Source organism: Capricornis sumatraensis, chromosome 5, assembly GCF_032405125.1.
Source record: "Capricornis sumatraensis isolate serow.1 chromosome 5, serow.2, whole genome shotgun sequence".
Lineage (NCBI taxonomy): Eukaryota > Metazoa > Chordata > Mammalia > Artiodactyla > Bovidae > Capricornis > Capricornis sumatraensis.
Window position 1 is genome coordinate 76,867,148 of NC_091073.1, and position 26,020 is coordinate 76,893,167.

General features: G+C 39.3%; 1 protein-coding gene across 6 annotated transcripts; it reads right to left on the minus strand.

Moving 5' to 3' along the window:
- Positions 1 to 909: 909 nt before the first annotated feature.
- Positions 910 to 25,279, minus strand: FAM221A (family with sequence similarity 221 member A). Of its 6 annotated transcripts, none has more exons than XM_068973128.1 (7): positions 25,179 to 25,279; positions 22,631 to 22,804; positions 17,640 to 17,830; positions 15,167 to 15,373; positions 9,815 to 9,919; positions 7,337 to 7,419; positions 910 to 1,213 (listed from the first exon to the last, which is right to left on the minus strand). In XM_068973128.1, the coding sequence occupies exons 1-7, from the start codon at positions 25,241 to 25,243 to the stop codon at positions 1,145 to 1,147; spliced, it is 894 nt and encodes a 297-aa protein (XP_068829229.1). In that variant the 5' UTR covers positions 25,244 to 25,279; the 3' UTR covers positions 910 to 1,144. The 6 variants fall into 6 exon arrangements, with proteins under 6 accessions (XP_068829229.1, XP_068829230.1, XP_068829231.1 ...); XM_068973129.1 differs by having other exon boundaries at positions 9,812 to 9,919; XM_068973130.1 differs by lacking the exon at positions 9,815 to 9,919.
- Between the last annotated feature and the right edge of the window lie 741 nt (positions 25,280 to 26,020).

The following is a 26,020-nucleotide window of genomic DNA, read 5'->3' on the forward strand; positions in this document are numbered from 1 at the left end:
CCCAGATATTGGGACATCTTTGTTACTGATTTCTAATTTAATGCCATTGTAGTCAGAGGACATAATTTATTATCTGAATCTTAAAAAAGCATTAAGACTTGTTTTATGTCATAGAATGTAGTCAGTCATAGTAAATGTTCCACATGCACTAACATGTATGATGCAGAGGGGTTCCAGTGAGCATCCCAAGCTACAGTGTCAGAGGATCTTTAGATAATACAGCAAGAGAGTAATGGTGTGGTCCCAAGACAGAGTGCCATTAAACAGCTTCCATGTGAAGCTGTCAGAAGTCTGCTTGGAAGTGTTTCACAGCAGTACTGTGGTTAGAGGGGGACCAAAAAAAATTGAAATGGCACACAGGAGGTGTCAATACACTTATCAGTAATTCATAGTTAATATGCATGCTTACTAAGTTGCTTTAGTCATGTCCGACTCTTTGCAACCCTATGAACCAGTGAAATTGCTCAGTCATGTCCGACTCTTTGCAACCCTATGGACTGTACCCCGCCAGGCTCCTCTGTCCGTGGGATTCTCCAGGCAAGAATACTGGAGTGGGTTACCATGCCTTCCTCCATGGGATCTTTCCAACCCAGGGATCGAACCCATGTGTTCTGCATTGCAGGCATATTCTTTACCATCTGAGTCACCAGAAAAGCCCCTCATATTAACAAAACAACCTAAAAATCATTAGATACCTCTATAAAGTAATTATATAATTTTAAAAGTTTTTATTTTAAAACATAAATCAACATTACAAAGTTTAGAAAATAAAAAAACTAAAGATTTTAACTATTTTGAATGAAATGTTTATTCAAACCCTCAATAACATCTTAAAATTTTTAAGTAGCCTGGAAAGGTTACATTATTATAAACTCAAAATAGCTACTGTACTTTAAGGTTTTGACTAACATGAAAATAGCCTCATTTGTTAGGAGAGAGAAAAAAGTTTATATAAAGTAATAAATCATAAATTTTGGCAAAAGTAATATAAGGTACTGTCACATGTAAATAAGGAAACATTCAAAAGACATTTTTACATAGAAAAAATGTAAGTAGTTTGAGGAAAAATAAACTATTATTATGTTTAAATAATTAACACACAAAAGACATATTTGGATGCTGGTTTTAATTTCCCCAGTAGTGTTCATGAAGGTTTCATAGTTGCTGGCAATGGTGCTTTTCCTTTCTGCTTAGCAGCCTTTTCCATTTTTATCTGAAAATTTAAAATATTTGTTGATATAATAATTTATAAAACATCCTAAAGAAAAAAAAAAGTGGTACATACCTCATTTAGATTCATGTCTTATTTATCACAGCCATTTTACACAGTTATTTAGCAGTTCTTAAGCTGCTAAATACTAAAGCCACAACCTGATGTTGAAGGGACCTAACTGAATTTTTAAAATATGGTTTATTGGGGTATGCAAGCTCCCAATCCCTCTTGCTCCTCTTTTTCTTCTCTTTCTCTCAGAGCAAAGGCAGACTTCAGCAACACCTTAGAGACAGAGAGAGTGGGCCAGAGGGAAGGGAAGAGGCAGAGAGTCTCACTTACACACACACATAAACACATACACACAGAGCTCAGCACACAAGAGACTTGAGGAGTGCTGACTGAACAGAGGACTCACACAATGAGCACAAAAGCAAGAATCCTGCAGAGAGGGTCCTATCAAGGGTTCTGTGTGTGGGTGAAGCATTGTCAAAGACTGACAAAATTTTCTAATTACAAACATAATCAAGTACGGTTTGATTTCAACTTTACCAAAGCATTTTAACAACATAACATATAATGAATATTGATTTGGAGAAATGATTATTTTTAATTGCCTCTAAAATTAATTAAAAAAAAAAAAGCTTGAATGCCTAACCTTAGATCCAGCCTGTGCACATTCCCTACAGCATTACAGGAAACACCTAATCCAGTTCGATTACCCCTGGAACACATCCTGCTTAAAGGACAGTTTCCTACAATTCGGATTTCTGCATTGCAACAGTTACCTTCCAGAAGGTTGTCTTTCTCCATTGTAACTGAAACAAAGAAGAAGCTTGCATACCCTAAGAAGCAGCCTTTTGATCTTTTAGAAACACACAAAGTCTTTTCTAGGAGGGGCGGGGGGAAGACTCCAAAGAACACAAAACATGTCTTCTTCTTACTGCTACTCATGCTCACATACACCAATTCCCACAGGCAGCACCACTGCCTTGGCCCTGCAGGAGAAGGAAGAGAAATTATGGGGCTGGGTGGGTGGAGGCAGGGCCTCTTATCTTCTAATGTGATAGGAATAATACCAAGAAAGCAGACGAGATCTAGTAAAATCAGTCTACCCAATCTCACCAACTTACAAATAACTTCCTAATTATAAAACTGAATGACTCCCACCTCAGTCTCTTTCCCATCTTTTCCCCTTTCTCTCTCCTCTTTCAGTTGGTTGGGAACCTCACTGATACATACACTCGGGACTTCTCTGGTGGTCTAGTGGTTAAGACTCCACATTTCCACTGCAGATGACACAGGTTCGACCCCTGGTCAGAGAACTGAAATCCTGCATGTCTCGTAGCACAACCAAATATAAATATTATACACTCATATCACACTTATACTCTGTACCAGTAGTCAGTCAACAGGCCATCCACAGGTCCCTCAAAGAACACTCCATTCTAAGACAAAGATTATAAGCCTTAGAATCAGACAGAAGAGTACTTGAATTCTCTGTGTGTATGTTAGTCGCTTAATTGTGTCCGACTCTTTGTGACCCCATGGACTGTAGCCTCCCAGGCTTTTCTTTCCATGGTATTTTCCAGGCAAGAATATTGGAGTGGGTTGCCATCTCCTTCTCTAAGGGACCATCCTGATCCAGGCATTGAACCTGGGTCTTCTGCATTGCATGCAGATTCTTTACCATCAGAGCTATAGGGAAGTCCCTTAAGTAGGATTAACCACCTAAGGCAAGTTATTTAGCTAACAGCTTTGTAATTTCTAGAAAAGGCATAGTAATAGGTACTATGTAAGGGGTTGTTCCAAAGGTTTAAATAAGATTATATATATATATAAATCTAGGTACTTAGTAAGCACTCGATAAATGCTAGAATCCGTCTGTAATGCAGGGGACCCCAGTTCGATTCCTGGGTAGGGAAGATCTGCTGGAGGAGGGATAGGCTACAATCCACTCCAGTACTCTTGCCTGGAAAGTCCCATGGATGGAGGAACCTGGTGGGCTGCAGTCCATGGGGTCTCGAAGAGTTGGACACGACTGAGCGACTTCACTTTCACTTTTCACTTTCGTGCACTGGAGAAGGAAATGGCAACCCACTCCAGTGTTCTTGCCTGGAAAATCCCAAGGACAGCAGAACCTGGTGGGCTGCTGTCTATGGAGTTGCACAGAGTTGGACATGACTGAAGCAATTTAGCAGCAGCAGCAGCAGCAGCAACCCACTCCAGTATTCTTGGGCTTCCCTTGTTGCTCAGCTGGTAAAGAATCTGCCTGCAACGTGGGAGACCTGGCTTTGGGTGGGAAAATCCCCAGAAAGGAAAGGCTACCCACTCCAGTATTCTAGCCTGGAGAATTCCATGGACTGTGGTGTCCCTGGGGTTACAAAGAGTCAGACATGACTGAGCAACTTTCACTCACCCCTCTCATTTAGGGTCAAGGGTTAGATTTGTAGTAACATGGAAAAGGGCTTCCCTGTTGGCTCAGATGGTAAAGAGTATGCCTGCAATACAGGAGACCTGGGTTTGATTCCTGGGTTGGGAAGATCCCCCGAAGAATGGAATGGCTACCCACTTCAGTATTTTTGACTGGAGAATTCCATGGTCAGAGGAGACGATCCATGAGATCACAGAGTCAGACATGACTGAGTGACTAACACTTTCACACAACATCAAAAAGATCAAAGATGCTAAACATACAAGCAAAAGCAAAAGCAGTGTTTGCTCATTTCAAACAGTACTTAGCAAATGTGTGTGTATGCTCAGCTGTGTCCGAATCTTTGTGATCTTGTGGACTGTAGCCCGCCAGGCTCCTCTGTTCATGGAAGTTTCCAAGCAAGAATACTGGAGCAGGCTGCCATCTCCTTCTCCAGGGGATCTTTTCAACCCAAGGACTGAACCCAGGTCTCCTGCGCCTTCTGCATTGTCAGGCAGCTTCTTTACCAATGAGCTCCCTGGGAAGCCCACCTAGCAAATACATCCCCCCTAATACAGTGTCCAAATGGCAAAACACCTCTTTTTGCTCCCTTTTAAAAAAATTTTCTGGCATTAACACAGTATTGTGCCACTAGGTGACCTTTAATAATTGTTTCCTTAATACAATTCTCCTTTTATACGGAAAAGAGACCAAAGGTCATCCACAATGGAAGAAAACAAGTTGACCTGATATATAAAACAAGCTAAGAAGCAACTCTTCAATAAGATATAGACGTAGTTAGTAAGCTATTTTACCACAAAAGCTTCAATTATCAAAACCAACTTTTCCCCACACCCAATGATACCGATTAGCAAAAAGCAAGACCAGATTTGGATGTTACTGCTTTCTACAGGCGGCCCTGAACCCATCAGATTCAGCGTCCTAATTGTCCTTTTCCCTCAGTGGTGCTTGTCTTAAGTTTTTTGGAGTATAAGACAAGCACTAGTAGTGTGAATGGTACAGGTCAGCTGAGAGAAAGTCGTTAGGTTTGAGTTTCTTAGTTTTTACACTCCATTCATCACACAGGCTAAAGAGTTATAATAAAACTACAACTGATAGATCCATAAATTCTAGGTCTGAATGGGCCAGGGATATCCCCTAAAACATTCACAGATAAGAACTCCCCCATTTACCTTGCCACAAGCAAATACTATTCACATGTTTTCAAGGCAGTCAACACTGCCCAAGTTCCTGGAGGAGGGAAAGAAGGAATTTAGAACCCTGCCCCTCATAAGCTTACGAGGAAACACTAAAGCTCAGTTGTGTCTGTTTTCCAAGAACACTGATTTGATTAAATCCTTGATGATGCTGCAATAATAGTCTCTCCTTTTCTCACTCTGACCATTTCCTCTTTCCCCCTGAGATTCTATCACACTTCTTTTTCTTAGATCAGTGTTTTCCAAAAGAACTTTCTGTGCTGCCCAATAAGGTATATACTCTCTGCGACCCCATGGACTGTAGCCTGCCAGGCTCCTCCGTCCAAATGATTTCCCAGACAAGAGTACTGGAGTGAGTTGCCATTTCCTTCTCCAGGGGATCTTCCCAACCCAGGGATGGAACCTGTGTCTCCCGCATTGGCAGGTGGATTCTTTATTGCTGAGCCACTGGAGATGCCCATATATATAGTATATATATAATGTATATTATATATTATTAAGATAATAAAATATATTATTATAAATATAAAATATATTATATATCATTATATATATTATCTTAATAATATATAATATACATTATATATATATGGGCATCCCTGGTGGCTCAGATGGTAAAGCATCTTCCTGTAACGCGGGAGACACAGGTTCAATCCCTGGGTTGGGAAGATCCCTCGGAGAAGGAAATGGCAACCCACTCCAGTACTCTTGCCTGGAAAATTCCATGGACAGAAGAGCCTGGTAGGCTACAGTCCATGGGGTCGCAAAGAGTCAGACCAACTGAGCAACCTCACTAGTTCACTGGATATCTCATTTCAGTTCAGTTCAGTTCAGTCACTCAGTCGTCTGAGTCATTGCCAACCCCGTGGACTGCAGCACGCCAGGCTTCCCTGTCTATCACCAACTCCCGGAGTTTACTCAAACTCAAGTCCATCAAGTTGGTGATGCCATCCAATGATCTCATCATCTGTCGTCCCCTTCTCCTCCTGCCTTCAATCCCTCCCAGCATCGGGGTCTTTTCCAATAAGTCAGTTCTTTGCATCAGGTGGCCAAAGTATTGGAATTTCAGCTTCAGCATCAGTCCTTCCAGTGAATATTCAGGACTGATTTCCTTTAGGATTGACTGGTTTAATCTCCTTTCAGTCCAAGGGACTCTCCAAACCACAGTTCAAAGCATCAATTCTTCAGTGCTCAGCCTTCTTTATGGTTCAACTCTCACATACATACATGACTACTGGAAAAAAAACAGCTTTGACTAAATACTATCCTTTGTTGGCAAAGTGATGTTTCTGCTTTTTAATATGCTGTCTAGATATATATGCTTAATGTCTTTCCATAATTGGAATTATTTGTACATTTTGGTATATTTCTTATTACTTAGAAGTAGCCGTTAGAAACTTCCATGTCAGGACAAAATCGATTCTGATGTAAAGTCAGATAAAAAAAGATACTTGCTACTTAATTAAAAACTCATTTTTTTTAATGTTGAGGTTTAAGCCAGCTTTTGCACTCTCCTCTTTCACTTTCATCAAGAGGCCCTTTAGTTCCCCTTTGCTTTCTGCCGTAAGGGTGTTGTCATCTGCATATCTGAGGTTATTGATATTTCTCCTGGCAATCTTGATTCCAGTTTATACTTCATCCAGTCCAGCATTTCACATGATGTACTCTGCATATAAGTTAAATAAGCAAGATGACAACATACAGCCTTAACATACGCCTTTCCCGGTTTGGAATCAGTCCATTGTTCCATGTCTGGTTCTTAATGTTGCTTCTTGACCTGCATACAGATTTCTCAGCAGGCAAGTAAGATGGTCTGGTATTCTCTTTAAGGATTTTCCACAGTTGTGATTCACACAGTCAAATGAAGCAGAAATAGATGTTTTTCTGGAACTCTCCTGCTTTTTCTATGATCCAACAGATGTTGGCAATTTGATCTCTGGTTCCTGTCTTTTCTAAATCTAGTTTAAACATCTGGAAGTTAGTTCAAGTACTGCTGAAGCCTAGCTTGGAAAATTTTGAACATTACGTTGCTAGCCTGTGAGATGAGTGCAACTGTGTGGTAGTTTAAACATTCTTTGGCATTGCCCTTCTTTGGGATTGGAATGAAAACTGACCTTTTCCAGTCAGTTTTCCAAATTTGCTGGCATACTGAGTGCAGCACTTTCACAGCATCATCTTTTAGTATCTGAAATAGCTCAGCTGGAATTCCATCACTGCCACTAGCTTTGTTCATAGTGATGCTTCCTAAGACCCACTTGATTTTGCATTCCAGGATGTCTGGCTCTGGGTGACTGATCACACCATCGTGGTTATGTGGCCATTAATATCATTTTTAGCAGACCTGTTTCTCTCTGAATTATTGTAAATAAGCCTCAAGGCCTAACACCAGCTATAAGTAAAGATTTTAATGATGATCCACAATCAATATATAATTGCCCTACAGTGTCTCTGTTACAAGTAAATGCTTAATGTAAGCAGATTTTCCAACAGACTTACCCTCTCCTGGTGTCGTCTTTCAAAGAAAGCCATATCGTCCTCTTCTGGTTTCCTTAAGGAAGAAACTTGACTACTTGTACCTACTAACAAGGAAAATCAAATCTCAGTACAAACCCTTGAACAATATGGGTTTGAACTGTGTGGATCCACTTGGGTTATTTTCAATAAATACCTACTACACACAGTACTATATGATACTAGGTTGATTGTATGCCCAGATGTGAAGGAATTGCAGATATAGAAGGCCAACTGTACACTTTCATGAGGATTTTCAGCTGCACAGGGGTTGGGGCCCCTAATTTTGCTGTGCTGTTCAAGGGCCAACTGTAATACGTAACATTTGATATAATTATAAATTCTTCTGAAATAAAAAACAGAAAAAAAAAAAACTTTCCTCCTACCAAGTGATTTTACTTTTCAAACCAGAAATTATCTAAATGAATCACTGATCCTATTCCCTCTTTTTCAGAAAGCATCATAAGATGAAAGTAATGTGAGGGGGGTAGGAGGGAGGGACAGGATTGACTGGGAGTTTGGGGTTGTTAGACACAAATTTATTACATTCAGATGAAAAAAAAACAAGGTCCTACTGTATAGCACAGGGAACTATTTCAATATCCTGTGAGAAACTATAATGGAAAAAAATATTAAAAAGAATATATATATATGTGTTTTTTAAAAAGTAATGTTCATTGGTAAACATTCTCTAAATATTCAAGTGGACTGTAGCCTAGTTAGGCTTCTCTGTCTATGGAATTCTCCAGGCAAGAATACTGGAGTGGGTAGCCATTCACTTCTCCAGGGGATCTTCTCAACCCAAGGACTGAACCTGGGTCTCTTGCATGGCAGGTAAATTCATTACTATCTGAGCCACCAGGGAAGCACTATTACGTAACACCATATAGCTATTTCACATCAGTGCTCAATTTTGTTCAACTACATTTTACATTTTGTAACTAAAAATTGCTGTAACCCTGCAACAGATAATGCACAGAAGTAACTGCTGAAGGTTTGTGCTACGGTCTGAATGTGGGTGCCCCCCACCACCAAAATGCATATGTTGAAATCCTAATGCCCAGTGTGATGATCTTAGGAAGTGGGCCCTTTGGGAGGTTCTTAGGTTATGAAGGTGGAGCCCTCATGAATGGGATTAGTGTTCTTATAAAAGAGACGCCAAAGAGACTCCCCAGCCCTTCTACCACGTGAGGACACAAGAAGGCAGTGCATGAGGATCAGGAAGAGGCCCTTCCCCAGAACACAGCCATGCTGGCACCTTACCTGGACTTCCCCACCTCCAGAACTGAGAAGTCACTTTTTGTTGTTTAAAAGCCACCCAAATCTATGGCATTTTGTTACAGCCACCTGAATGGACTACGACAGTTTGCATAGGCAACCATAAGTGATGCTAATATCTGCTTTCAAAGTTTTCAAGACTGAAATAATTTTTTAACTATCTCCAACTGACTATACCTTAACTAAAAACAAAACAAAACAAAACGACACAATTATGTCCTTTTGGTTTGGTTTTAATTTCTTAACGTCTGTCTACATTTTATAATTTCGTCATTGTGTGTTGTTTTTTAAGCAGCCTTAAAATTCTTTGTGGAAAAGGTCAGGGTACCTGGAAAGGCTGTATGAAAATAAAAGGAAAATTCTTATTTAAAAATATTTTTAAATAGTAGTTAGTTAGTTAAGTCGCTCAGTCGTGTCCGACTCTTTGCGACCCTGTGGACTGTGGCCCACCAGGCTTCTCTGTCCATGGGATTCTCCAGGCAAGAATACTGGAGTGGGTTGTAAGTACCTCATAAATCATATACTTTCATTGTTTTTATTCTTATTTACAATAAGGAAAATGTAATAAAGTGCTTAAAAATAAATTCCATTCATTTTTATGTGTAACTTATGAATGATAAAACCTTGCTAACCTATGATTATCACTAGATTACATCTTACTTTGGAGAACCTAAAGTTTCAAGGATCAAAGCAATTAGACCACTAGAGGGTGTTCTTATTCAGACATCAAAGCAATTACATGAACCAGAGTAAGGTTTTAAAGCTCCAAACTATAGTATTATCAGAATCTTCTTCCTGGGTGGCTCAGAGGGTAAAGCGTCTGCCTACAATGCAAGAGACACGGGTTCAATCCCTGGGTCGAGAAGATCCCCTGGGAAGGGAATGGCAACCCACTCCAGTACTCTTGCCTGGAAAATCCCATGGACTGAGAAGTCTGGCAAGCTACAGTCTATGGGGATGCAAAGCGTCGGACAGGACTGAGCTTCAGTTCACTTCATAATTTAGCAGTTTTTCCCAGTTAAAAATGAAGTTCATTGTTTTTTCTTAGTGCCTGGGTAATATGAAAGAAAAATTATAATCAAATTATGGTAATATTGGGGGGAAAACAGTAATCTGGAAAATATATCAATTTACATTCTTGTTTACTAAAACCAAAAATATTTCTCAGTTTAATTTCATTACCACCTGTTAGCGTTTCTGGAGAAGAGCTAGATGATGCTTGAAATGCCTTTAGAAATGGGTGGTCCATGGCCGTAACTGGAGAGTCTAAAAATTCAGCTGATGGTGCACCTGAGGACAAAAATGTGAAGAATGAAAATTAAATCTCTGTTAGGATACAAGGAAGTTATTTCAAAAATGAAATAAATTAGAACCCCAGTAGAATCATTAGAAAAATCCTTTCTGTAAAAAGAATTTTTTTTTAAATTTTTATCTGCCATATAGAGTCAAATGGGTAAAAGCATTTCTGCATTTCTGAGAGATCTTTTTCACAGAAAAAAAATTACACAAAAACACAACTATACGTCAGCAAAGAAGTATAAAACCTTAACATAGTCAAAAAACATAATAAAAAGTGAGACATTCAGAGGGGAAAAAAAGCCTCTGGTTGAAGAGGGCTGAATAAACATTTTTCCTCCATTCCTCACTGGGACACCATCTAAAGACAAGGAATGCAAAAATAAAGAAAACTTATTCAATAAAACGAGGAAACGTCCACAACCCTAAACCACAACCTACAAAGACCTCCTGCTGAATACACTGACTTCAGGACCAAAAGAAAGGAAACTGCAGAGAGAAGTGGTAAGTGCCCTACTTCTTCATAAATGTCACCCTTCCCCCACATGCCTGTCCCCTTCCACGGGTAGAGGGGAGGAAATAAACTTCTAGTCCCATTTGCTTTTTAAACTGAATCCTTTCCTATAAAGTGAACAGTGTGCTGTTCAGGACAACCGCTCAGGTCTTCAGATTCCTTCTCCCTTCTTTTCCAGCTCCTCCCTCTTGTGACCTGTGGGAATTTCAGACAAGGGGGCTCAGGTGCAGCCAGGTCCCTGTGTGTCCTCTGGTTGCTACGTGCACTACTGATCTCAGGTGCTAAAGGCCGGCCTTAAGTTGGAATTTAATCTCTCAGCTTCTCAGGGCCTGGTAGCCTCACACTCTTGCACAGGAAGCCTCACAGACCTCTCAGATGCCTGCCTCTTTTTCTACTGAATTCCCTAGAGCAGGAGACCCACATGGAGCTCTGCTCTGCTGTCACCTTTGCCCTTGCTATGACAGATGTCATGGCAGGCCTGCTGCCTCACAGCTCTGCTGCCTTCCAAGCACCCTCTATGAGCTGGAAATCACAGCCTCCTTCAGCCTCACAAAGGAGCCAAATTCCAGCAGGATGTTCTCTCTACCCAGGACTGTACGTGGCTAATAGGGCAGACTTCTCTCTGCTCCAGGCTCCCCTACATATAAAATCAAGATAAAAACATCTTATGTTTCCTCTTCTCACTCTCACCTCTCTTTACACCCACCATCCCTCAGGAGTCAAAAGGGGGAGGTTTCCTTTCTTTCTATTATAAAGATGCTTAAGTGATAAAAGACCAATAGTCACAAAAAGGCAAAGATGCTGGCTACTACCACTATTACTTAGCAGTGTTCTTAAAGTACCAGCCATTTTGTTTAATCAAAAATAAGAAGACTCATAAATATTGGAAAGGAAGAGGCAAAAATATCATTACAGTTGACCTTTGAACTACGCAAGCGTTAAGGGTATTAACCCTTTACATGCAGTCAAAATCTGCATATAACTTTATAGTCCGTCTTCTGTATCTCCAGTTCGACATTCACAGATTCAACCAACTGCAGATCATGCAGTCCTGTGGTGTTTACTATTGAAAATAATCCACATATAAGTGGACCCTCATAGTTCAAACCCCTGTTGTTCAAGGGTCAATAATATCTGCAAAATCAACTAAAGATTTACATTTAAAATTCTAAGATTAAGTCATAATGACTAGTCACAAAAGCTGCATAAAATATTTCCTTTTTTTTATAAACAATCAGCTAGAAAATACAAAGAAGGGAAAAACTCATGTATCATAGCTACAAAAAATGATGAAATATCTAGAAATAAAGTTAAGAATTGTGTAGGACTTTTATGAAGATAACTTGAGAATTCTACGTAATTATACAGAAGACAACAAAGAAATGAAGACTCAATATTTTAAAACAGTATTTCTTTCCTATATTAATCTACACATTCAACTAAAATAATATAATGTTTTCAAAAATAATATCAAAGTTCTGAAAAAACTGAAAGGAAAGAATAGGTCAGGAAAATCCTAAAGTAATAAAATGAAGTCATACATAATAATTTATTATAAAGCTGTAGTTATGGAAACAATAGAGTAGTTGCACAGAAGTAGACAACAATGAAGAAGGCAAAGAGAAGGCGATGGCACCCCACTCCAGTACTTTTGCCTGGAAAATCCCATGGACAGAGGAGCCTGGTAGGCTGCAGTCCATGGGGTCGCTGAGGGTTGGACACGACTGAGTGACTTCACTTTCACTTTTCACTTTCATGCACTAGAGAAGGAAATGGCAACCCAATCCAGTGGTCTTGCCTGGAGAATCCCAGGGATGGGGGAGCCTGGTGGGCTGCCGTCTATGGGGTCGCACAGAGTCGGACACGACTGAAGCGACTTAGCAGCAGCAGCAGCAGCAGACAACAATGAGGCAGACTAATGAGACCAGAACAATTTCTGGGTTGAGCTCAACCCTACCACTTACTTGTTGAATAACACAGAATAAGATGTTTTACTATTCTGCACTGATTTTCCTTGTCTGTAAAAAGGATTAATAACAGCACCTCACTCAGAATAGTTATGAGGATTAAATGAGGTAATAGACATAAAGAGGCTGGACCAAACCCTGGCAGTACAAAGCCATAATTATCAATAACATCACTACCATCATTTTTTGTTTGCCACTGATAATTGGGTTTTCTGTAACAGACGCATGAGCCTAATACAATCATGTATCCATAAAAACTGAAAAGAATTTATTTATGGAATTTAACAAGCTAGTTGTAAAATAACCAAGAGAAGAAAATACATAAATATGTCAAGGCAATCTTGAAAAAAGAACACAAACAGAAAGAATTTAACTAAATATCAAAACACACTATGAAGAATAATTAAAAATATGAAATATTTGCACAAAATAGATAAATAAGCCAATGCCATAAAATAAGTATGATAGAATATAGTAAAGATACAGTTTCAAATTATTTGGGAAAAAATGTTTTTGGATAACTTGTCATCAGTTTGGACAAAAACTGAAGTTATACATACCTTACTCTTTCACACACAAAAAAATTCCAGATACAAGAGAAAGCTAAACATAAAAACAAAAGAAAAATTAAGCATTAAAGTAAAATGAAATAAGTTGGAATGGAATTTTTAAAAATTAAATAAAGTGAAGGAGAGCATATTTATAAAATGAGATAGGATAAGGCCTGCCTCCAATATTTAAAAACTGTAAAACCACAACAAAATCCCAAAAGAGAAATGATGTATTGGAAGAAAATACATCCAAAATAAATACAAAGGATTAGTACACAGCATATATATATATATATATATATATATATATATATATATATAAGAAGACTTCCTATAAATCAATGGGAAACTATAAAGCATAAAAATGAGTGAATCATATGAACAGACAACTCAAAGAAAGTAAAATGGCCACTGAATATAAGGAGACTCTTCTCTCACTAATAACCAGGGAAATCAACTGACTGAAACAATGACAATATTTTCACACATTAGACTGGCAATGAAACTAAGGTTAATGACATCAATGATCAGTATAAATGTCTGGAAATAGGTAAACTACAACATCACTAGAGGAAGTATAAACAAGTAGGGCATTTTTGAAGGGCAATTCAACAGAATGTATTAAAATTTCACATATGCAGACACTTCAACCCAAGAATTTTACTTCTCTCCATCTACCTTAGACTCAAATTTACATAGTACACAAGGAAGCAAGTTCAAAGCAAAAATGAATAAATAAATAAAATGGACATAATCTAAATACCATGAACAAGGAAAACATTTAGATAAACTGCTATGTGTATATATGTGCATATACATATATATGCACATATATACATATATATACACATATACAAATTGATGTGCACATATACAAATATATATGTGTATGTATGTATATATATGTGTGTGTGTATATATATATTCACATACATACATACATATATATGAGTTTCCCCTGGTGGCTCAGATGGTAATGAATCCACCTGCAATTCGGGAGACCCGGGTTCTATCTCTGGGTTAGGGCATGGCAACCCACTCCAGTATTCTTGCCTGGAGAATCCCCACTGACAGAGGAGCCTGGTGGGCTACAGTCCACAGGGTTGCAAAGAGTCATACACGACTAGCACCTAAGCACAGTTTATATACATATATATACATATAAAATGTGGAATATTATGGAGCAGTTACAAAAAACAAGAGATGTGTATGTCCTGGTATAATAATGCTTTGTAAAAAATTTTTAAGTTAAAAATACTAAACTATAAAAAAATATGCTAAAAAGAATAATACAAATCAACTGATGTCAGCAAATTACCCTCTACGAAAGAATCTGGGGTTAAGAGAAATGTTCCAGAGAGATTTGTACTTCATCTCTATTATTTGAATCTTTTATAACAGGAAAATATTCTCTATTATTTGAATCTTTTATAACAAGAAAATATTCACTTATGTTTACATAATTTTTATAAAGTAAAAATTTGTTTTTACAAAGTAAATGCTTATTATTTTAAAATCCACATAAACAGAAGTATTTACAGTAGATACTTACAAAACAGAGACTCACAGACAAGAGAACGAACTTATGGTTGCAAAGGGGAAGGATGTGGGGAAGGGATAGTTGGGGAGTTTGGGATGGACATGTACACACTGCTCTATTTAAAATGGATAACCAACAAGGTCCTACTATAGAGCACATGGAACTTTGCTCAATGTTATATGGTAGCCTTGACAGGAGGGGAGTTTGGGGGAGTATGGATACACATATAGGTATGGCTGAGTCCCTTTGCAGTTCACCTGAAACTATCACATACAAACATGTATGTGTATGTATACACACATGTACAAAAGCCTATGTTTCCAAAATGAGGTAGTTATAATGGTGAAACTTACATTCAATAATGTAGGGTAACAAGTAAACTGTATCACATCAAATAAGTATTATTTCACTATTACAAACAATGGAGCTATGAGTTGGAATAATCTAAATACCATGAACAAGGATCTTTCCTCTTATGTTTTCTAATTTTCCTTTAATAATCAAACATTGCATATGAAAATAAAATATTAAAAAAATAAAAATAAAATGAGAGATTTTTTTTGAAAATAACATAAAGAACTTAAAGTGCAAAACAAATATAAGGGTTCAGTATTGTTAGCACACATAAAAGCAAAATGACAAGCTCACAGTTCATATATCATCACTTACCAATTCCACTGTCATCTAATCGCATGTAGCCTTCTGCCAGCGAGCTGAAGCCCGTTAATCCTCCCATTGCTGCATAAGGAACGTCCTGCCCCACTGGTTTTCCCTGAGCCAGTCTTTCTTGCTTAGTTTCCACTACCGTGTCATGGGCATATGCCGGCTGACCACAAGCACAAGTGAAGCAACTGTGAAATCCCGAACACTTAGAACCTAAATCAAGATATAAAAGGAGTTCAATGTTTTCAAATATAGGTAATCTGTTATATGCCCACTACACTATTTGGCCCAAATCACTTGAATTCTGGATCTTTCATACACTGTCCTCTGACGCCAATGCTTCTTCTTACCTCTACCCCTGAACTCCTTTCCTCCAGCCACTGCTCTTATTTCTAAAAGATGCTAAAGCATAAGGGAGTATGCAAAACAACAACAAAAAAATTGGAAAAACCAACTAGGACTAAAGGATACTGGGCTAAACACTGGAGAGCTAGGAAGCGAAGGCCCTCTCCTCAAATACTGAGTTAAAAGCAGGTGTGGGGGGACAACTCGTAGTGAAGAAATAATGTAGAAACATGTCTCTGCATCAATTCCCCATAAAAGCCATAATGGAAGGCCAACTCACAGATACAGGAAGGATGCAATGGAATATTGTTTAACAATAAAAAGGAAAGAAGTACTGATGTGTGCTACAGAATGGATGAATCATAAAAACATTATACTAAGTGAAAGATGCTAGTCAGGAAAGACCACATACTCTATGATTCCACTTACACGAAATGTTTAGGATAGGTAAATCCATAGAGATAGAAAGTAGGTTACTGGCTGTCTAGAGTTGAGGGGTAAGAGAAATAAGGAATAACTGATAATGCATATGAAATTTCTTTTGGGTGTGATGAAAATATTCTAAAATTTATTGTAGTAATGGTGAACAGCTTTGAATATAAAAGCCATTGAACTGTACCCTTCAACTATATATGAATTTTTTTAGCACGATACTTATATCTTAATGAAATTACTATATATAAAAATACAAACCATATTAAAAGAGTCCAGAATATACCATTAACAAAACCATTAAACATTCACACTTTTGACAAATATGTACAGAAACCAAGGCACATAATAAATAAGTTTTATTCAAATACTTCCATACTTAGTGAAACAATTTATGACTGCCATTGTCAATAAAAATGTTTTATAACATATTTAATCATAAGATTTCAATTCAAGACACTACAAAGAGAACTGGGAAAACTATCTCCTGAAGAAAAATACTGGACCTAACTTTAAAAATATTCTACCAATTTCAAAGGTTTTTGAAAAGGATGATCAAGGGAAACAGCATATGAAACGGTGGCTGGGATTTGGGTACAGGTATTGAGATACAGTAATTCAGTGGGGCAGGAGATGGGGTTTGATTCCTGGGTCAGGAAGATTCCCTGGAGGAGGGCATGGCAACCCACTCCAGTATTCTTGCCTGAAGAATGCCATGGACAGAGAAGCCAGGCAGGTTACAGTCCATAGTGTCGCAAAGAGTCGGACATGACTGAAGGGGCTGAGCACAGCACAAGCACGTTGAGATAAGGGTGCTATTGCCTACTAAGTGTTAAAATCATCAAGCTACATTTTGTTTTTCCCATCAAGTCATGTTTTATGCAGTAACATAATAATCTGCAAGTGAATCATAAAAACTTTTTAGATCTGTAAAATCCTTTTTAAGGATGATTATTCTGTAAATGGATTTCACTTGGTAGAACATACAGAATTTGAAATTTTGAATTAGATCACATCTAGTAATTCTTTAAAATCTATTACTGTCATGTATGGATGTGAGTGTTGGACTGTGAAGAAGGCTGAGCACCGAAGAATTGATGCTTTTGAACTGTGGTGTTGGAGAAGACTCTTGAAGGTCCCATGGACTGCAAGGAGATCCAACCAGTCCATTCTGAAGGAGATCAACCCTGGGATTTCTTTGGAAGGAATGATGCTAAAGCTGAAGCTCCAGTACTTTGGACACCTCATGAGAAGAGTTGACTCACTGGAAAAGACTCTGATGCTGGGAGGGATTGGGGGCAGGAGGAGAAAGGGACGACAGAGGATGAGATGGCTAGATGGCATCACGGACTCGATGAACGCGAGTCTGAGTGAACTCCAGGAGTTGGTGATGGACAGGGAGGCCTGGCGTGCTGTAATTCATGGGGTCGCAAAGAGTCGGACACGACTGAGCGACTGAACTGACTGACTGACTGACTGACTACTACTTAACCTTATTCAAATTACATGAGATTAGAGATTAAGGTCGATGACTACAAAGCATATGAACAACCAAGTTCTTCCACAAACTTTTAGAGTACGTATTCATCAAATTATTCCCAGTTGTCCAATGTCACTGTAGCTGAATGAAATTGGCACAGAGACACATCATTCAGTAAGGGGATAAAAGCATTGTTTATATGTTTATCATAATGTAACTCACAGGCATTGCATACAAAGCCAGGGGCTGCACTGTGTTGATCGGCAAAGTGCTTACATCTGCAGCGAATGGGCTGTGTGCCGTTCAGAGGCACATAGAGGTAAGCCCTGCAAGGGCAGCCCCTCACTTGGCAAGGCAGACTGATGGGGCGCTGCGGAGGAATCGTTTCAAAGTCAGTTTTATGTTGCTTATACCTAAAAGAAATGAAAGGGATGAAATAATAGCACAATGCAGATACTGCCAGAAATTACAACTGGTATTCTCTTACAGGCAAAATGATTCTCATTTTTATTTTTTGTTCATTGTTCTTGTTAGTAAGGTGTAAATACACTCCCCCAAAATGCAGTACTTGTCACTTACGTTGCTTTGGTCAGAGAAAATCTTCACCCATCTAGATTTTTAATCAAGGAGAATTTTCACAGCAACATATGAAGATATAGCATATAATTCTCTTAAAATACTATTACAGATTGTTTAATATAGAAACACAACCCACGAGTATGAAGAAAAGCTCATGAAATTCTCTTTATCAAAGTGCATTATTTACATTTATTTTCACAGGTCTGCTATTTAGAATTGAAATGAGTTCAATAAACACATATTAATATAATTTATTTTAATATACCTTAAACTTTAAACTTCAAAATAAATTATAAACACTGTTAAAAGCCAAAACTCTTTGCTAAAATGCTGTACGTAATTTTCTCAGACCACTGGCTTCCTTCTCATTAGATGATACTCAGTAAAATCATATTAAATTTATTACTCTCAATATTATACTAGGTAACAAGTTAAAATAACAATAAGATACCATTTTTACTTAGCAAAGAGAGTCAAAGTTTTTTTTAAAAACTGTGCATATTTCACAACACTATAAAGAGTGTTATAAAAGAACCAATCCCATTTAATAGGGTTTCAAGAAACAGAAAAAGATCCATCCATTAAGCCAGATGGTTCAAAAATAAACCCTAAGAAAATTATTCCATGTATATAAAGAGCTCTGTGCATAAGGGTAGTACTAGCAACAGTACTTTAAATAGTGATGTACACAACACAAACTAATAATAAAGGAATGGATAAGTATATCACAAGAAAACAGTTTTCTAACTCTTCACAGTGAAAACTTATCTTCAAATAAAATCTTTTACAGACCACAATACTATATAAAATAGATAACACAGAATTGGCTAACACTAGGGGAAGAGCCATAAGCAGAGTCTGTCCTTCCCTTTAGCTGCCCCTCCACCTGATGAGCCCCTGAGATTCTGTGGGAGCTCTGGGGGAAACATGGTGAACACAACTGGATTAGCCAGAGTATCAAGGAGGTATTAAAAATCTTGTGTGCAATTACTGTGAACAAGGTGGAAACATTTCTGTGATTCTGTCATGAAAAACTGGTTCAATATTTATACACACGTATAGTTAACAACTAAGGCTGTATATTGGCACCCTGCTTATTTAACTTATTTGCAGAGTGCATCATGAAAAATGCTGGACTTGATGAAGCACAAGCTGGAATCAAGATTGCCGGGAGAAATATCAACAACCTCAGATATGCAGATGACACCACCCTTATGGCAGAAAGCAATGAAAAACTAAAGAGCCTCTTGATGAAAGTAAAAGAGGAGAGTGAAAAAGTTGGCTTCAAACTCAACATCCAGAAAACTAAGATCATGCCATCTGGTCTCATCACTTCATGGCAAATAGATGGGGAAACAGTAACAGACTTTATTTTCTTGGGCTCCAAAACCACTGTAGATGGTGACTGCAGCCATGAAATTAACAGACACTTGCTCCTTGCAAGAAAAGTTCTGACCAACCTAGACAGCATATTAAAAAGCAGAGACATTACTTTGCCAACAAAGGTCCGTCTAGTCAAAGCTATGGTTTTCCCAGTAGTCATGTATGGATGTGAGAGTTGGACTATAAAGAAAGCTGAGTGCCAAAGAATTGATGCTTTTGAACCATGGTGTTGGAGAAGATTCTTGAGAGTCCCTTGGACTGCAAGGAGATCCAACCAGTCCATCCTAAAGGAAATCAGTCCTGAATATTCATTGGAAGTACTGATGCTGAAGCTGAAATTCCAATACTTTGGCCACCTGATACAAAGAACTGACTCATTTGAAAAGACCCTGACACTGGGAAAGACTGAAGGCGGGAGGAGAAGGGGATGACAAAGGATGAGATGGTTGGATGGCATCACTGACTCACTGGACATGAGTTTTGAGTAGACTCTGGGAGTTGGTGATGGACAGGGAGGCCTGGTGTGCTGCAGTCCACAGGGTCACAAAGAGTCGGACACAACTGAGTGACTGAACTGAACTAAACTGAATTGAATTATGTAAATTAAAAAAGTACATACACATGTTAAAACTTAACAGCATCTGGCTTTAGGTGGTGTCTTTTTTCTACATTTCTTTATATTCTTCATTTCAATGTTTCCAATGTTTTCACTTTTCTATTTTTAAAAAATATTTATTTTTAATTGGAGGATAATTGCTTTACAATACTATGCTGGTTTCTGCCATATATAAGCATGAATCAACCATATGTATTCATATGTCCCCTTCCACTTGAACCACCCTCCCACCTCCCAAGTTTCACTTTTATAAAAGAGAAAAATTAATTTAGACAGAGATATCACTGAGCAACTGGTACTAAAGAACTTTTTCCATCCAAGTGGGGTTGGTCAATTTTGAAGGTCAATTCTATGCTGTACCATTATACATAGATATGAGACTGGCACTAAACGTATATAAGGATAAATGATAAAACTAACATAAGTTTACCAGAAAACATTGGAAGTGTCAGTCTCTCAGTTACGTCCAACTTTTTGCGACCTCACGGACTCGAGCCCACCAGGCTGTTCTGCCCATGGAATTGTCCAAGCAAGAATACTGGAGTGGGTAGCCATTCCCTTTTCCAGGGGATCTTCCCAACACAGGGATCAAACCCGGGTCTCCTGCATTGCAGGTGGATTCTTTACCACTTTCACTTCAATGGAAGTTTACCAAAGCTCTCTTCAATTCTGAACAATATCAACATAACCCTCATCCTCTGTTCCTCCAGTGTTTTTAGTTGGGGTTGCTAAATAAATTTCAAGTCAATCTACACAAAACATGACTCATCCTAGCAACTGCCTAACCACCTCTGGCAAATCTTAAGTGTGTAAACAGCAACTGCACAAAGACTATGTCAGGAAAGAGCCCAGAAATTATCAGGACAGGAAGGCTCTCCCATGGCTCCTCTGAAATAGAAAGCTCAAGTTTTTACCTAAAACCACGTAATAGTTTCTGTAATTTTTCCAAGAAGCAGCTTTGTCCTTTTGAGCTCTACAACTACGATCTGTAGCAGTGATAAAATTTAAAGCAGAAAATGACAAACACAGCCAAATGCAAATCTCAAGTGCAGGTAACACACATCAATGGCTGCAGCCTCATGTATTTCCTTTTCTTGTGTGCTTGTATTTTTGTTTAAAGAAAGGTATATACATATACATACACACACACACACACAGCATTGACCCTTGAACAATATGGGTTTAAAGTGTAGATTTTTTTCAATAAATACACAGTAGGCCCTCAGTGTTTATGGGTTCCATATCTGTGCTTAAACTAACCACATATCGTGTTCCAAGGATCATGTTTATGATCCAAGGTTGGTTGAATCCACATCTGCAAACAGGAGGGCCCAGGTATGGGGCACAGCATCCCCAGATTTTGGTACCCACTGTGGGTCCTGGAACGGGTCCTCTGTGTGTGTGTGTGTGTGTGTGTGTGTGTGTGTGTGTATAAATAAAAGAGAAAGGAATTCATATAAAACATTTCTTAACATATAAAAAGAGACTAGTAAACGTGAGGAAAAATGCTTCTATTTGTAGACTGGTAAACTTTTTAGTGTGGATCAGCTCAAGCAACTTTAAAATCAGTTTAGGGAATGCTACTCAGTACTCTGCTGCTGTTGCTGCTGCTAAGTCGCTTCAGTCGGATCTGACTCTGTGCGACCCCATAGACAGCAGCCCACCAGGCTCCTCTGTCCCTGGGATTCTCCAGGCAAGAACACTGGAGGAGGTTGCCATTTCCTTCTCCAAAGCATGAAAGTCAGAGTGAAGTCGCTCAATCTCGTCCACTCTTTGCGACCCCATGGACTGCAGACTACCAGGCTCCTCCACCCATGGGATTTTCCAGGCAAGAGGACTGGAGTGGGGTGCCATTGCCTTCTCTGACTCAGTACTCTACAGTGACGTAAATGGGAAGGAAATCCAAAAAAAGAGAGGATATACATATACCCTGATTCACTTTGTTATACAGCAGAAACTAAAATGGGCTTCACTGGTGGCACAGACAGTAACGAATCCGCCTACAAAGCAGGAGACCTGGGTTCGAGCCCTGGGTAGGGAAGGTCCCCTGAAGAAGTGAATGGCAACCCACTCCAGTATTCTCACCTGGAGAATTCCATGGACAGAGGAGTCTGACGGGCTACAGTCCATGGGGTTGCAAAGAGTCGGACACGACAGAGTGACTACCACTTTTCAGAAACTAACACAATATTGTAAAGCAACTGTACTCCAATAAAAACAAATTTTAAAACACATTTGACAAAAATAAATAAACAAAATAAAATCAGCTCTGCAATCTGATGACCGATTCTCTACTACCTTGTCCAGTGGTGGGAGAGGCAGAGTGAGTGTGCTCCCCTGCCAAACCGAAACACCCCCAGCAAAGCCTGCAGGCACCAATATCTTTCTTATCAATGCTAAGAGGTAAGATGCTTAACGGTGATGGGACTCCATAATGAGTTCTAACAAGATACAACAGAAAAAATGTAAAATATAGCCCAAAAAAACCTTAGATAATTTCTGCCATATTATATAAATACCTGTTTTCAAATGTTTCTCAATTATCATCACTAATGTTATTTATAGAAGGAAGATATGCCCTGCTACAGTTTTATATTTCCTAATCACCAGAAAACTAAGCAATAAAATAACTTACCTATGTGTACAAAAACACAGTGTCTCTGGACCCACAAGTTTACAATCCATTCCCATGGGTGATCGCCAACTCACATACAATCTGTTCTGTAAACGCATAGGTAAGACTTTTCTTTTGTATTCTTCATATTCCTCAGGAGTAAAAAGTTTCCCTCCATCATCCTCACCAACAATTCTACAACAAAAGATACTTCCCTTAAGCCATGTGTATTTCTTCTCTGGGTTAAAAATAATAAACTCTAAAATTAAGCTATACTTGTATAGTCAAATGTATAGTCAGAAGAAAGACTGCTTTGGCTTTATTTGTCACATTAGGCTCATGTTAACAGCAAAATTACACACAATAGTAATAAAGCTTTTGCTTCCCATATCAAAAAGGATTATAAATAATAAAGTCAATGAATTCGTAACATCTGACTTCACAGATCCAGGTTTATCACTGGAGAATTACCACATATTCATCTCAATTTCTCCTTTGATTCTGAAGTAAACACGCTCATTTTTCACATTAAAGTTGGAGACTAAACTGCTAAAAATTCTACTATTTTCCTCCTTTAAATATACTTTGCCCCCAAAACAAAATAGTACAAAAACCATCCATGCTAAAAACAACATGATTAATGTCCATACCTGACTCCAAACCCTGGCCAGAAGTTTAAACTAAGATAGAACCCACAAACACCCTTCGATCTGCACCACTTCATACCTAACATATGCCTTGAGTAATCAGGCATATCATTTTCTAATTCTGGAAGTAAGACCTCAAATGTTTATGGGAAAAATTAAGCTACTGCTATTTCTTAATTTCTTAGGAAATTAAGAATTGTCCCCCTTGGATAAAAGGAAGCACAACCAAAAGCATGTGGTCAAAACTGAAGAAATTTCTCACTGAACATACTCCCTTTAAAAGTCATGGAAAGTGTTATTTGCAGAATGTTACATAATTTTTAGTGCAGTCAGTGCCTTTTCTCATATTTTCAAGCCTTTAGCTATGGTAGATAAAATAAAAACCAATTCAGAAGCTATGAAATCATCACAACTTTCTTCCTTAAATAATTAAGGTACATAATAATAAATAAATAATAAAACTAAGGGCATTTTATTCTGAGCTAAGTTTTGGGCTATTTCACCTTTTTATAGCTACCAAGAAGTATATCAACAGCTACTGAAAAGACCTTAAGATCAATGCAGACTTTTAAAGAAAGAGATTAATTATATATAGTTCTAAACCACTGTTGCCCAAACTTTATTTACAGAATCCCCAGGAGATCTAGTTCAAATGCAGATTCGGTTAATATATCTCAATGGGCCTGGCGATGCTCCCCAACGACGGTTACACTGCTGGTCCATGATGGCTACAATATGAGCAGCAAGGCTCTAACTTCTACAGAGAACTATTTCAAGTAGTTTATGTTTGGAAAATAATTTCGCCCCAGGCCCGAACATTTCATAGGCCAGGCATGAGACTACAATTGTAGGCCCACATTCCACATACCTAAACATCTAAGTATCTAAGGTGTCCAGTCAACATCAGGACCCAGCATAGTGCTCCTAGGGAAAAGGCCTAGAGAACTGGAGGCTAAAGGAGCAGCTCTGCCCTAGGTAAGCTCTGGGTAGAAGCTGTTCCGGACTGCTGGCCTTACGTGAACCTAACCGGGAATGGGACCTGACCCATCAAGCTTCTCATCCTCACTTTTTCTGGCTCAGAATTACTAGATATTTCTAGACGTCACTCAGAAGTATACCACCTAGACAGTCCAAGGGAAGAGGAGTCAGACAGCAACCCCTGTACCCAAGGGATTTGGTGGGACCACCTTTAGATAGAGCAACCCCTGTGGCTCAGGTTTCAGGCTGCACCTGCTCCCCACTGAGGCAGTGATCATCTGACTTCCCTTTTACACACACACACACACACACACACACACACCTGCCTCTCATCCAGTTTCCCAACTGTCAAAAATCTTTCTTGGGAGACCTTAAAAAAAAAAAAAAAAAAAAGAACACATTCTTGCAGGTACACCAGCCTTTGTCAGGGCCCCAGGCAGTGAGTCACTACCAAAAGCCCTAGGGGCGGCTGCGCTTCCAGTCTCCGGATAAGAGTTTCTCTAGAACCAGTCAAAGTCTCTCCTAAAACCAGCACCTCGTGGTCCGGGGCACGTTTGGAAGTTCACGTCACACCCTATTACAAAGTGAACATGCAAACCTGATGTCTGCTTTTACAGGCCAGGTGTACTCAAACGTGTGATCTACAACGGCAGTTAAGAACAGTGGACCTTTGCATAAATCTGGAGTTAATAATCCTTTCTCAAAGGGATCAGAGCCGGAGATCTTTTAAATGGCCTCGGAAGAGACTTATTAGAAGAGAACTGCGTGTCATCACAATACTAGAAATAAGAAACCTGCAATCAAAGTAAGCCACCTCCACCAGCCCGGGAACGGGATTCCGGGAGCCAAGGCCACCCAGCGCCGGTCCCCTGCCCAGGCCTCCAGCACTCCTCCCGCGCAGGGGATCGGACCGGCCTCCTGGCTCCGTAGAGGCGCTGCCTCACCTCCGGTACTCCAAGTATTCGTCCACTGCCGCCGCGCCGCCAGGAGGTAACGTCAGCCGCTCCATGGCGGGCAGGGAACCGGGAGGCGCCGGCTCTAGCCGCCCTGCGCACGTGAGCCGAGCCGGGAGCAGCCAAAACCTGCCCCGCCCCGGCCGGCCGCGCCCCCTCTCCCCCGCTCCGCTATTGGCCCTGCAGGACGACCGCGGTGACTGCGCAGAGCTCGCGCTTTCACCTGGCTGGCCACTCCCGGCGCTAGAAACTCGCTCTTCACGCTGAACCCTGCTGCTGTAGGGATGCTGTTTACCGCACTCCGCAAACCTTGCCCGTCTCCTTCCTGGTCTCCTTGTAGTAAATAAAATAATGAGTGACGATGGAGTGCAGTGTTTTGCATGTAATGGATGCACAGAATGGGCGTATTTCTTTGTGCAGCACTTTCCGCTGGTTCTGAGAAGGTTTTGGATAGTTTGAGAGCTCTAATCGCTATAATTGCCAGCGGTGTTTTCAGATTTGGCATTAAAAACACTGTGACGTAGTAAATCAGTCTTGAGTGTCTGTGTTCTGTTTGAGTGTCACTATAGCAACATGTTCTTCAAAAAAAAGTGAGTAGCAGATTTAAGGGGTAACAGGAGAAACTAGTTAGGATTAAAACAAAACCGAAAACCTTTGGAAATATTCTCCGCAAAATCCATGTTAAAGTTGAATTACCGGCGATTGGTAATATGTCCAGAATTTGGTTTAGTTACCTGGAAAAGAGGTAGGAAATCCATTATTATTCAGGAATCAAACTCTGAGGCTCCCTAGAGATCAGGGTAAAAGTGAAAGTGAAAGTCGCTCTGTCTTGT